At 46.9% G+C, this 13734-nt stretch overlaps 1 protein-coding gene across 1 annotated transcript in view; it reads right to left on the bottom strand.

Annotated features, from left to right (window-relative positions):
* Nmnat2 (nicotinamide nucleotide adenylyltransferase 2) overlaps window positions 1-13734 on the bottom strand; it is a 142192-nt gene that overhangs the window by 27884 nt on the left and 100574 nt on the right. Inside the window, exons 2-4 of the mRNA XM_005319713.4 lie at window positions 5778-5866; window positions 4926-4993; window positions 2699-2777 (exon numbers count right to left, since the gene is read on the bottom strand). Coding sequence (XP_005319770.1) covers window positions 2699-2777; window positions 4926-4993; window positions 5778-5866 — 236 coding nt within the window. The remainder of the gene's footprint in view (window positions 1-2698; window positions 2778-4925; window positions 4994-5777; window positions 5867-13734) is intronic.

Below are 13734 nucleotides of genomic sequence, written 5' to 3' on the forward strand. Positions count from 1 at the left end.
TGGCCACAACTATGACCAGCGCTCAGAAATGACTGCAAGGAGGATACTGCGGCTTAAACATGGACGCCTGAGGCACTTCCAGATCCGAGGGACCAAAGATGGACGTCACCTGAGGAACTTCCGGATCTGGGGGCCTAAACATGGATGCCTGAGGCATTCCAGATCCTGGGGCCTAAACATGGACGTGCACCTGAGGCACTTCTGGATGCTATGGTCTAAACAGGGATGTGCGCCCAAGGAATTTCCGGATCTGGATGCCTAAACATGGACGTGCACCTTTGAAACTTCTGGATCCCGATCCGGGGGCCTAAACACGGATGTCTGAGGAACTTCCGGATCCGGGGGCCTAAACATGGACGTGTCCCTGGAACTTCTGGGTCCTTGTGCCTATAAAGGGCAGGGCGTGACTCTCAGAAGGGACGTGGCCCATGAAGGGGAGCTGAGTATGGGGCTTGTTGGGGGGCAGACTGAGCTGTTGCACCCTGAACTTGAATGTGACGGTGCTGGCCTCACTTCCCAGCCTTCCCCTGGGTGTCACTTCCTCCCCTTTCAGGCGGTGCCAAGCTCAGGGGCCAGGCCCTGAGGAGGAACACCAACTTTCTCCTCGCTTAGCCAGGTGCCCAACCTTGCTGGGGATGGGGACGTCTTATGACACTAGCTGCCTCCTGCATCCCTGCCCCAGGACCTCAGGGACCACAGGGGACATGATTGACATGATTCTCCCCTGGCCGTTGACCCTCAGCCCCAGGGTCCGCCCAGGGAGAGCTCTATCTCCCAGAGGGTCAGGGGGCCCCTGTGACCTGCTGCTCCTTACCCACTGTCATCCTGGGTGAGCAAAGATCAGGACACCAGACACTACTGAGAGTGACATCTCCTGGATGGGTGGCTGGGGACTTTGCCTCCATCCCCAGGCCTCAGACACCGGATGATCCCTCCCAGAGACTGAAAATAACCCCACACTGCCCAAGACTTATTTTTAAGGGGGGATGGGGGAGTCAATCAAACCAAACTGTCACATCTGGTCCTCCAAGAGAAATCTGGATTCGGGGGAGAACAGGTGAAATTGTGAAGTTCCCTTGTCCTTATTTTGTGTAAGCAAAATAAATAATCTGATGTTAACTCATCAAATTTTTTTTTGATGAGTGCTTGGCTCATAGGAAAAAAAAGAAAAGAAAAGAAATACCTGCAAGGTCCCCTGATTCCTCCCTCTTGTCATGGATTCTGAGGCATCTGTGACTAGAAGGAGAGCAGACCTCCAGGTGACCACCCCCCTAGGCTGGCATGGAGTGTGAGAAATAAGTTTGTGTGATGTCACTGAGAATGTAGGGATGCCTGTCACTTCAGCATATCTTAGCCTATCCTGACTGACTCATCCTTATGCAGAAAGATGGTGTGTCTTTTATTTCTATGGCTGAGACCAGCACAGAGGAGCATGTCAGGGTGACTCAGGAAATCAGGAAAGAGTCAGAATGTGTGTGAAGAGTTCCACAAGTGGACAGAAAGGAGATCAGTTCTACTCACTTTCAAGGGGGGTGGGCTTAATAGATGGAGCCAGTTGGCCTCCCTACTTCTCTCGCTGTTGGCTCCCCAGGATGGTCTGGAGCCTTAAAGCTCCATGTCTAGTGAAAGGAAGCTCAGCAGGGTGGCTGGTGGAGTGAGGGGGCCAGGGGGTGCTCCCCAAGGAGAAGACAGTGACAGGCCGAGATGGGATGGAGGCTCTCCCCAGATGGGAACCACAGCTTGCTGATGGTGGTGTGGGCCTAGGAGGGCTCTACATCAGAGTCAGGGGAGAGAGCCCAATTCATGGTTTGTCATCTTGGTTCATCAGGTTCTTGCCACTGACGGTGCCATTTTCATCTTGTCACTGTGGGATCGATGGGTTGGTATTGATCTGGGACGGGTGCTTTCTGTGCACACTGTCGGTGCTGCTGGCTGTGGATAGCTCACTCTAACCTGGCAGCCAGTCCTTGAGTCTGCAGCCCAGACACACACAGGCCCCAGACGCAGGCCCCGGGCTCCAATCAGGAATATGGGAGTTATCATCCATCAGTGCTCACTGGGCCCTCACGGTGTGACCTCAGGTACATGGGCTTCCTTTGACCAGGTAAGGAAGCAGGGATCAGACACCATCTGCCCTGAGGCTTTGTGAGGAGCAATGAATGGGATTGACAGAGCATTGGCCAGCAGGTGTGTGGTGCCCTGCTGCAGCGGCCTTCCCTGGAGTGAGGGGACCCATGGAGCAGAGGATGGAGCAGAGGGCCTGGCTGCCCAAACCAGCTCCAGCACCTCTCTTCTGCCTTTCTCGGCCCAGCCTTCCCTTCTCCTGGCTTTCTGAAGTCCTGCAGCTGTGCTCTCCTTATCCCACCTTGAACTTGCTCCCAGTTGTTGAAAGCTGCCCAAATCACACGCAGCAGCAACAATATCATGTCACATCCAAATGGGAGGCTGAGTTAGAGAGTGGAAGGCAGGGAGCCCCCACCCCCCACCCCGAGCTGCTCCGGGTTCCTTCCTGATTCACCACTTCCCTTCCTGCCACCCCCCCACCCCCTGACTGGCCCCTCTTACAGCCAGCAGAGAAGGAGGACGCTTCTTCAGCTAGGAGGCAGCAGTCCCTGTTCCTGATGCCTGGCTTCTGTGGGCACAGCCCCTCCCCTGTCTCCCCGCAGTCCACCCGCCCCTTGGCTGGGGCCCGGCTCACCTTCATGAGGTCCCGATGGTGTTCCAACACACTGCATGTCGTCTGCCAGGTGTCCTGGTAGCACTCCCACGGGTCCACCCTAACATGGAGAGAGTTTCCATTTCCACCCTCTTTCCTCCCTCCATAGCTCAGGGGGCAAAGCTGGTCACATCAAGGGCTTGGATCTCTACTCAGATAAAACCTGGGCGTGAAACTGACCTCAGCTTCCTCTTGTGTGAAATGAGAGGAGTCTGGTATAAGCTTCTGAGAAAAGATGCTGGAGCCAGTTTGCCTGGGTTAAATCCCCAGCCTCAGCCTTTCCAGCTGGGTAGGCGAGTTCTCAGTGCCTCATTTTCCCATCGATAAAATGGGAATAACAGTAGCAACTATCTTATGGTTTTGCTAGAAGGACTTAGTAAATTTCATATGTACAGTACTTAGTGGAGTGTCTTGCTCTTATTTACAAAAGCAAATCCTCTGAATCCTGCAGGATTGTGACAAAGATTAAGCCCCCACTTGATGGGGGCTCTGGTTTCCCTGGCCAGGCAGGTAAGATCCTGGAGCATCACCTGGGTCTGCCTCCCTGAGCACTGGGGAACCTTGCAGGCCTGGGCATGAGGCACAGCAATCAGACCAGGCCTAGGCTCCGGCCTAGAGTCACCCCTCCTGCGCGCTAGCTTGTGAGGTAAGCAGACTGATGAGGCTCTCGGGCTTAATTGCCAACTTAATGAGCTGCTAAATTGGGATATTTCTCAAACATTTCTTTAGCAGTTGAGCATTCCCTGTCCACCCCTTACCATGCATAAACACCTCAGGTTTTCAGATGAGATCGCACTAACTGAAAGCTATGGAAGGGTTTTGCCCAGAGCCTGTTCCTCCCAGATCCCCAGCCCCCCTCCCTGTTCTGGGTGCACAAGGTGCCAGAGATGACCAGACATTGACCTGGCTACACAGGCTCCCTGGGTTGGGGGCCTGCCAGCTCCCGTCTCTACAGCTCCTTCTTAGACTCCCTGGAGATCTCAATTCTGGTGGTGATTTCAATTCTGATTTAACCAGTGCCTGGAACAGTGTAAGGCAGCCAGTAGGCACCCAGTAAATATTTACTGAATGAATAAGGAAATTATTCCAGAATCTTCTAAGCATATCCAAACAGGAACAGCCTCCTGCTTAATGTTTTCCCGATTGGACTCCATTTCCCTGGGAGACCTGGAGAAGCCTCATTTCTAATCCTGACTCGACCACAGATGGACTGTCGCTCGGGCCCTTTGACTTCTCCTGGCTTGTGTCCCATCTGAGAAAGAGCAGCTGTCTTTCTACCTACCTGTGTCTCGAGGGGGTGAGAAAGTCCATAAGGGCACATGCTTCTCACACAACTCACTGCGCTCCAGTGGCCAGGACCACCGTGTAGTCATTATTGTCGCTTCCCTTGGCTGCCCTCGTTTCCGCCTGCCCACTGTCCCTCCTGGGCTGACTCTGCCCCCCTCGTCTGAGCTCAGCTTCCCATCACTTCTCTCCTTTCGGGGAGACCTTGAGGTGCTGCTTATCTCTCCACAGGGGAAATGAGAGCACAAATGGTGTGCTGCGACTTTTTAAAAAACATCATCATCTCATGCAAATGATAGCGGTAGGAATTTAGGGGAGAATAATTAGCATAATTATTGGAAGCTTGCTTTAATTACGCTGCAAGCTCGGCAGATGGGGTCAGGGGAACACTGCCATCTTAGGGGCATGTCTGACTGGGCAAAGCGAGGAGCGGAAAGGCCCTCTCTGGGTGTGACTTAGTCTGAACACCGTTCGGGGCAATGCTTACAGGTCCCACACCTCTGTCCCGGAGTCAGTGTGGGTCCCAGGAATGGGCAATTGCCAAGGGCACGGAACGTTCCGAAAGGAAATGAGAGTTACTGGAAGTGAAGAGGACTGAAAGTGGGGGGTATTGGGGATTTTTCTGGCCAGGTGTCCCCCCAAACCCAGTGATGCTTATGGAAGCTCTAAGAATCACACCAGGACCCAGATGTGCCAAAGCCGAGGAAACCCTTGAAGTTCCCTCTGTAGTTTCAAAATCTCGATCGCTGAGGGCAAAACTGAAATTCTCACTTGGGCCACCCCTGGAGGTCTACCTGTCCACGGCTGATAGCCTCCCTCCACCGCCCTGCCCTCCCGGGGTCCAAAGTACTGCGGGCTCTTCCTGTTTCCCAGCCCCACCCACAGTGAGCTCAGGGCCTGCCCTGGCCCCTGCGGCCAGCCCTACCTGATCCAGTCGGAGTTCTGGACGGCCAGCTGACACATGATGAGGCGGTGTCGACTGGACACGAGGCCCTGGGAAGCAACAGAGCAGTCACTGGGAGGCCCCTGTTCCCCACAGCACCCCTGGAACGGCAGCCCAAGCCCACCCGTTACTGAAGTGCCACCAGTTTTTGGTGCTGAGAGGGAATGAGAGCTGTGACCCCTTTACTTGTCCATCTGCCCCACAGACAGGCATGGAGCCGCGAGGGGAAGGAAAAAGGAAGATGGAGGTGGGAGGGTACCAGCTCAACCAGGCTGGAGTGTGCCCTGCACAGAGGGGAGCCCTAACTCAGCCTGGTCTTATGGCACAGCCCGGCAACACAGATGGCTTCCCCAGCGCCTACCATAGGTGTCTGTGGGAGGAAGGGGTATGACCAGGAAAAGTGACACAGGAAGGTAGGGGCAGGCAAAAGAATTTTAAATCAGATTTTTAAAGGCATAGGCTATTTTCTCCTAAAATCCCAACAAAGACTTGCCCCGGGCTGCTCAACCCATAACCAGGTGCCAATTTGGCATTGAGGCCAAGGGACAACACGCGGGCGTGCCTGCTCCTCTTCTAATGAGCTCTGTCTGGGCATGGCACTGTGTGTGGCTGCCTGTCTCTGGCAGCAGTTGCTCCCAGCTGCTGCCCCAACACCCACTCCTTCAGGTCTAACTGATGTCCTGAGACAAGGGGCACTCAGAAGGGACTCTGTATTGGAGTATTTTGCATTTTCAAGGATCTTAGCATCGCAGACCATGGGGGCAGTTTTATCCAGAGGGGCAATCAGGTGAGAGGGGTGGGGTGAAGGAGCAGAGGGCAAAGGAAGAGACTCACCTGTTTTCCATAGGAGTCGTGGACCGGGGAGACGATCCCGCCAATCACGATAAACCTTCCAGTTTTGTGCAGATAATCCCTGGCTCTTTCTAATTAAGAGAAGAAAATCACACGTGACAAAGAGGAAAGGTGTGGATTAAAGGTGATAATTGAAATCAATATGTTCAGCTCTCCACTGCCAAGGCTTATTTCTTGCCATTTAAATAGGAAGTGTCAACTTTCAAAGCAAATGCTGGTGATTCAAAAGGTTATGGAAGCCCCTGAAGCGAAAGGATTTAGAACTCAAGAGGATTAATCCAGTTTTAAAGGTTCTCTGTCAGAGGAGCCCAAGGAGGGCTTTAAGACAAACACCTCATTAAGAGCCATTAGAGAAACCGGTTGGAATTTACCTCTATTGTCACTTGCAGAAATTCCGATGAGAAGCAGTAGTTTAAAAAGACAGGGGGGAAAGGGCTCCTTGTGATATGAAAGATGTGCTGATTGCTTCATCTAGTTACTAAGAAGAGAAAAACCACCAAAACAAGGTAAAGGGCCTTTCACATAATTAGGGAGAATTGCAAGTCCACCGTCATTACCCTTGGCTGAGAAAAAAAAAAAAAAATTGGCCAGAGAAAAGTCTTCTTTCCTTTGGAAGGAATGTGATATTGCTTATCCGAATTTATCAGACAAGCTCAATTGTATTTTCATGACAAAGCTCAGCAAACTAGGAAGGAGCTGAAAGTCTAGCCATATTTTGCTTCCTAGGGGGCTCCTTATACAAATCCCAACAGGGCCTGAGCTTGCGTCTCAGAGAAAGGATGGGGATCTTACAGTGAAGGAATGTGGATGTGAGAGCTGAGGCCGGCTGAGCATTTGACAAGCGTTCTCCAGGATTGTCTTACTGGTTCTCTTTAACACCTAAAAATAATTCCCACCACATTTGCTTCTTTTTACTCTTTCAATGTGAAATCTCTTTGATTAAAAAAAAATAATAAGAGAGAGAGAGAGAGAGAGAGAGAGAGAGAGAGAGAGAGAGAGAGAGTGACTATTTTGAGCACAGTTTTAGATTTACAAAATAATTGAGCAGATTGTATATAGAATTCCATATACTCAGCCCTCCTTTTACCTCTCACCTAACAGTGTCCCTCATTATATTGATCATCTTGTGCCAGAATAGAGTGTTTCTACACCTGACCAATCAATACGAACATATTGTTAACTATTGTTCATGATTCACACTGACTCACTCTGTGCTACAGAGCTCTGTATGTACCACCATTATAGCATCATATAGGGTATTCATTAAATAAATGAAAAGCTGCCGTGCTCCATCTATTTGTCCCTCCTTCTCACCTCAACCTCTGGAAACCACAGATTTTTTTTTAACCTTTCTAGAGATTTTCCTTTTCTAAAATGCTATATAGTTGGAATCATACAAAGCCTTTTAGATTTTCTATTTTTCATTAAGCAATATGTATTTTAATTTATTCCATATCTTTATAGGACTTAACAGATCATTTCTTTTTATCACTAAATAGTATTTCCTTATCTAGATATAGCTCTATTTGTTCACCCATCAATCTGCCAAAAAGACATCTTAGTTGCTTCCAGTTTGGGATGATTATAAATAAAGCTGGTATAACATTCACGTGCAGGTGTTTGTGTAGACATAAGTTTTCAATTCAGTTGGGTAAACATCTAGAATGTGGCCCTGGATCATATGGTTAAGGCTGTGTTTAGTTTTATAAGAAACTGGCAAATTGTCTTAAAGTGGCTGTACCGTTTTGCAATCCCACCAGCAGTGAGTGAGAGTTCCTGTGGCTCCATGTCTTCATCAACATTTCATGTTGTTGGTTTTATGGGTTTTAGCTATTCTAATAGTTGTATCACATTTGCTTTTTAAAAGAGCAATATTATTTCACTTGTTTCCAAGTCTTATGCTGAGGCCAAGTTCAAGGCCTTGTAATTAAACTCTTCTGATATTTGAATGAATTCCACAGCCCATCTTCCCTTCTCTTGGCTCTTCCCATCCCAGTCTTCCTCATGATCATGTACATCTGGCCCTTGGCTGTCACAGGTCCTCTTTTGCAATCAGCCAGGACTTCCTTACTCGCCCTTCCCTCCAAAAAGTGCCCTCTCCTTACTGTTTCCTCACCCAAGCACTTCACTAGAAGCCCTGCTCAACTCCACTCCAGTCTGCCTTCTCGGTCCTATGTCCCCTCTTCTGGACTTTGCCCTACTACTTCCTATGCACTCAGTCCCAGGGGCCTGGAAATTGTCTCTGAAAGATGTTGTCCCAACTTCTCTTCTCTTGAGTTCCTCAAAGACAGGGCTCTTCTTTGCAGTAGGAAAGAGGTTCCCAACTCAGGCTCAAAGAGATGTGCAATTAACACAGGAGTGGGAAGCAAGCTGAGCATGAAATGATTTGCATGCAGCTTCACATAGGTCAAACAGTGACACTGCCTTTGGAAGCACTGGGAAGGTTTAAGAAAACACAACTGTAGTCCAAGCATGGTCCAGTTTGTCACCCAGGCTAAAGACTCCTTTGGTTCTTAAGCACTCAAGAGAGTGACTTATTTATTGAGCAGTGGATGCTCATTAAATGTTCACACCCAGAACACTTATGGATCTGCCTGTCCCTATTCTTGCTTCTTTAGGGTGTCCTTCTGCTGAGTCATCTCTCTTTGTCCAGAGAACCGCCCACTCCAATCCTCAGACTTCGCTCCAGAATTCTCAGGGAAATCCACTGTACCAATGAGTTGCCTCAGAAGCTGTCTTTTTCCTGGACAAGACAAAGAACCCCCTCTCCAGGCAATGCTCCAACCTTCCCTGCCTTGAAAAGAGACAGTTTCTGAAAGGAATCACCCCAACCCTATAACCCTGAAGAGTTAAACCCAGAAGAGTTACTGTGATCATGCAGTTCAATTCAGTTTAGTAAATGTTTATTGAGCATAAAACCCCCCTGACAGATGCTACAGGAATGTGAGGGTGAGGAGAACTTTATTTATTATTCTTCAAAGGTTCACATAACGGGGAAACAGAAAGTCATCCTGATGGTTCTAACGAGACTGAATTGGATGAGTGCTACAGCAGTGGCCTTCAATGTTCTTGTTTTACTACGACCTACAGTCTGGGATGCGTTGAAATCAGGACACAAAACACACATATGTATATTTAACTGGAACATATTACAAGACCCTCATTACTGTACTAGGCGTTGTTATTCTCCAGTGTATTCTTAGTCTAATAATCATAAATTTAAATAAAAAGCTGGTCGTGACCTAGCAGTGGGTGGCAAAGCTATAGTTTGAACTACTGTGTGCCATCGTTGAGACGCGAAGAGGAAGGAGAAAAGGAATTTCCCCCTGGGGAGCCGAGAATGACTTCTTGGAAAAAGTAGACTAATTAAAATTTGGCCTTGAAGAAAGATAGGGCTTCAGTAGACAGAGTGAAGGTGAGTCTTCTAAGCAGAGTGAGGAGTTCCAGTTGATGTGCAGAAATTGTACCATGAAAAGCCGGCTCCCCAACAGGTTTAGTCTCAGCATGATGATTGGGCTGTGGCTGGTCTTCTGGGAGTGGGAGCAGGGAGCAAGGGAAGGGTGCTGTGGGCTGAGAAAGTTGGATTGCTGTGGACCCAGAAAGCAGGTCAAGGGGTGTGAACTTTACCCAGGGTAACTATTGCATCATATGTATTTTGTACACTATTTGCATGGGAATCACCTGGAAGTTGGACACTGAAATGCAGATTTGAAGTCCCAAGTCCAGAGTTAACTGAACCAGAGTCTGAGGTTAGGACTTAACATTTTGCATTTTTAAGTAGTTTTCCCCAGGTGATTCTCCTGTTCTGGAAAGTTTGAGAACCATAAACATACATAGATACCAACCATATAGACGGCCTCTAAGGACAACAGGGAATCACTGAAGGCTGTCAAACAGGGATGTGACATGCTCTGAGTTGGAAGAAAAATTCACAGAAGGCATAGTGAAAGTGGTGGAAAATGTCTAGGGTGTCAAAGACCTATTTTAAAAGAGATAAAAATGCAGAGCGTGGTGGCACATGTTGGTGCTCCCAGTGATTTGGGAGGCTGAGCCATGAGGATCACAAGATGGAGGCCAGCCGGGACAACTTGGTGATATCCCATCTCAAAAATAAAAAAAAGCATGGGGCGTGAAGCTCTGTAACAGAGCACTTGCCTAGCAGACCAAGGTTCAATCCCAGATCTGTAACACACACAGAGAGATAATCATTCCAAAATGGAAATTTTGATGTGGGTGGTGAGGGTAGATAAGGGAGATGACCCATGGTAACTTTCCAGAAAATGCTTAGGGACACAGAAAGCAGGATTCACTCCTCTATCCAGATATTTTTTCTTGTTTTGCCCCTGGGCTTTTCAGCGGGACATATCACAGCCATGCAAGGAGCATCCATCTTTCAGACTGTGCCTTTATAAGATCTTACTGAGATTCCTAGGTTTAAACTCTGCAGTTTGCTAGTTGTCTTGTTGTTCTCTACCTTGAAAGGCATGTCAAGCAAGAAAGAACTGGAACCCAGCTAAACAAAAGTGACAGGGAACACATCCAATGATTCTCTTTCCTTGTTTCCCAAAGAGATTTCAAATGCCTGAAAAGTCTGCCTAGACAAACCCAGAACTGTGGAATACTGGAAATGACACTGAACTTGGGATAAGAAGATTTTTAGACCTTGGGCTAGGCACTTAATTTCTCTGAGCTTTAAGTTCCATATTTTTAAAATGCCTTCTTTGCAAGATTGTAATGAGGATCAACTCAAGTTTATAAATTATATAAATTATATAATTCATAAATTATATTTATGTATATAAATGTGCACAATGCCCAGATGGTTTTACTAGAGGTTCCCATCAAACATTTAATGAATTACCAACTCTACAACTTTCCAATTCATTTTGTGTATTATCCCGATACCCAAACCAGGCAAAGATAAAGAAAGAAGGAAGGAAAGAAAGCTACAGATCAACATCACTTATGACTATATGTACATAAAAAATCCTTAACAAAATATTAGCAAATAGAATCCAGCTACATATATAAAAAGAAATAATTTTATGCCATGACCAAGAGGCCTGGACTCCAGGTATGCAGGCTGTTTCACTATCTGAGGTATCATTCAGTGTAAGCCTCCCTATTAACAGGAGAAAAATCATATGATTCTATTAGTTGATGCAGAAAAAGCAGTTGACAAATTCAACCTTCATTTATGACAAAAATTGTCAGTAAAGTAGGAATAAAAAGGAAATTCTTTTACTTGATAAAGAAATTCCTATAAAAACCTACAACTAACGTCAAGCGTGAAAGACAAAGCACGTCCCTTTAAGATCAAGAGCAAGTCAGGGACCTCTGCTTTTACCACTTTTATTTGACACTGGACCAGCTTTCTAGCAAGCACAGTAAAGTCAGAAAAAGAAATGAAGGACAGAAGAATCAAAAAAAGGGAAATTTCGAAAAACTATCTATCTGTATTTGTAGATGACATGATGGTTTTTACTTAGAAATCCACAAGGAAACTTCTAGAACTAAGACGTGAGCTGAGTTCAGCAAGGTCATAAAATACGAGATCTGCATAAGAAAATGAATTCTATTTCTATATGCTAACAACAGACACATGGAAACTGAACTAAAAACACAAGGCAACTTGTCATTCAGAAAAAATGAAATGCTTAGGTATAAATTTAAAAAAAAAACAGATACAGGGCTTGTATGTTAAATATTACAAAAAGCTGATAAAAGAAATAAAAAAAGATCTAAGTAAATAGCTTTCATAGATTAGAGGACTCAACACAGTAAAGAGGTTAATTCCTCCCAGAATGCTATATCAATTTCATGCATTCCTATCAACATCCCAGAAAGATTTTAAGAGTATGAAAGAGTCCCAAGGAAGCTCCTGTGCCCTGCTGTTGCCCTCCCCACATGTGAGAACACACAGAAGGTCTATGAGGAGCAGAATCTCACAAGACATGGAATCCACCAGCACCTTGATTTTCGACTTTCCAGCCTCCAGACTGTGAACAATGAATTCATGTTTTTTTATACGTTACCCCATCTAAGGTACTTCACTACAGCAGTCCAAATGGACTAAGATGATAACCACTGTTGAAAACTGATGAAGGGCAGCTGGAATCTCTCTGTATTATCCTTGCAACTCTCCCATGAGTTGATAATTATTTTTTAAAAAAGATTTTTTTAATTCACACATCACAGTTTTAAGGTGGCAAGCAAGCTGGTTCCAGTTGGGGGCTTCTGGAACTTTCTCTCTGCCCCTCCCTTTCCATTTTTGCTGCCCTCTGAATGCCAAGCTTTGGGGTTGTTAAGGCATGGCAGGGTGTCCTCTAAAGCGGTGCTTCTCACACTTTGATGTGCATGGGAATCCTGGCGGGGGGGGGAATCTTGTTAGAAAGTAGATTCCTATTCTGTAGTCTGGGGTGGAGCCTGAGATCAAAGCTGAGACGAAGGTGAGGGGAGCAGGGTGAGATTATTCCAGTACTGGGTCAGAGAGTGCCTTTGGTTAAAATGTTGATATTTTGTTCATCATGATTTTTTTGCATTAATTTTGATATCTTAAAATAGTGTATATCTCAATTATTGAGCATTTGGGTGCTCCTTTAAATTTTGCACTTGAGGGGCATCCCCTTGCCTCACTTGCTTGAGAATCAGCATTTCTGACATACTCGCTCTCGCCTGCAAAAGAGCTAATGCTGCTGGACTACAGGACTATGTTTTGAACAGTGAAGACTAAAGATAGGGGCTGGGGATGTGGCTCAGTGGTAGAGCGCTCGCCTTGCACGTGTGCGGCCCTGGGTTTGATCCTCAGCACCACATTAAAGATAAATAAGATAAAGGTATTGTGTACAACTAATATATATATATAGACTAACGATAGAGCAGCCCCCTGCAAGGTTAAGGGGGGGGTACAAAAAGGCTTTCCTTCCTCTCCCACTGGGCCACCACCTCCACCTTGCATGACAAAGACTTTCTGGACACTGGCAGGAAGCCAGCCCATTGGCAGAGCTGTAGCTTGGGCCCTGGAATTTAATTTCATGCCAGGCCTCCAAAAAAATGTAGTCTATTTTTGTCCACCAGTTCTGTCCCAGGGAAGGAGCCAAATTGCTCCAACATTTTTACACTCAGGTCTGACCTGCTCTTTGGTTTACCTGGTCCATGCCCACAGCTAGCAGCACCATTTCTGTATCCTGCCCTCAGGACCCTGAGGGTCTACTGTGTCCCACGGCTTATCCCAGGCCACCTGGACCCAGTTAAATCTCCCTTCCTGGTAGCCAGTGCTGGACTGACCCACTAAGACAGACATGACACAGGATTTTTCTGTTAATAAAAATTCATGAGACACATACCTTGGTTCCTGGCTGAGGTGCGTAATCTCCTCTCCCCTTCCAGGGAGTTAATGGAGGAAACACTGTGGTCAGGGCATCAATACTATCTCAATTTTTAACCCTTCGGTTGCAATCAGAAATGACCCCTCCTCAGCCGTCTTCACAGCTGGAGTTGGCTGTATTTTCCTGGTTTGGGAATTTCACAAAGGCTGTGTGGATTTGTAAACATTCTAAATTGTAGAAAGATCAAACACTGGATAATAAAGGAAGAAATCAAGCTGAGTCCCTCCAGGAGAGTTATCTCTGTTTAAGGATTAAAAGGAAAAAAAATGTAAAGGAGACTGAGCCCCCCACCCCAGGCCACCAAGCTGAACCTTGAACATCCCCTAACAATATGTGATGAGGGTTTATTATGTGTAAGGCTCTGGGCCAATTGCTGGGAGGGGCTCAGAAAAACAAGACACAGTCCTCATGGTTAAGGAGTTTGGATGTTTGATGAGTGGACACAGTATAGATAATAGATGCCCAAATGAACAGCAGGGATGTTCAGTGATCTAGGACTCCAGGAGGGAGCTATCCCGGTGGGATGGGGTGGCCCGGGACACCTCCCTGAC

This window comes from Ictidomys tridecemlineatus, chromosome 10 (assembly GCF_052094955.1).
Source record: "Ictidomys tridecemlineatus isolate mIctTri1 chromosome 10, mIctTri1.hap1, whole genome shotgun sequence".
Lineage (NCBI taxonomy): Eukaryota > Metazoa > Chordata > Mammalia > Rodentia > Sciuridae > Ictidomys > Ictidomys tridecemlineatus.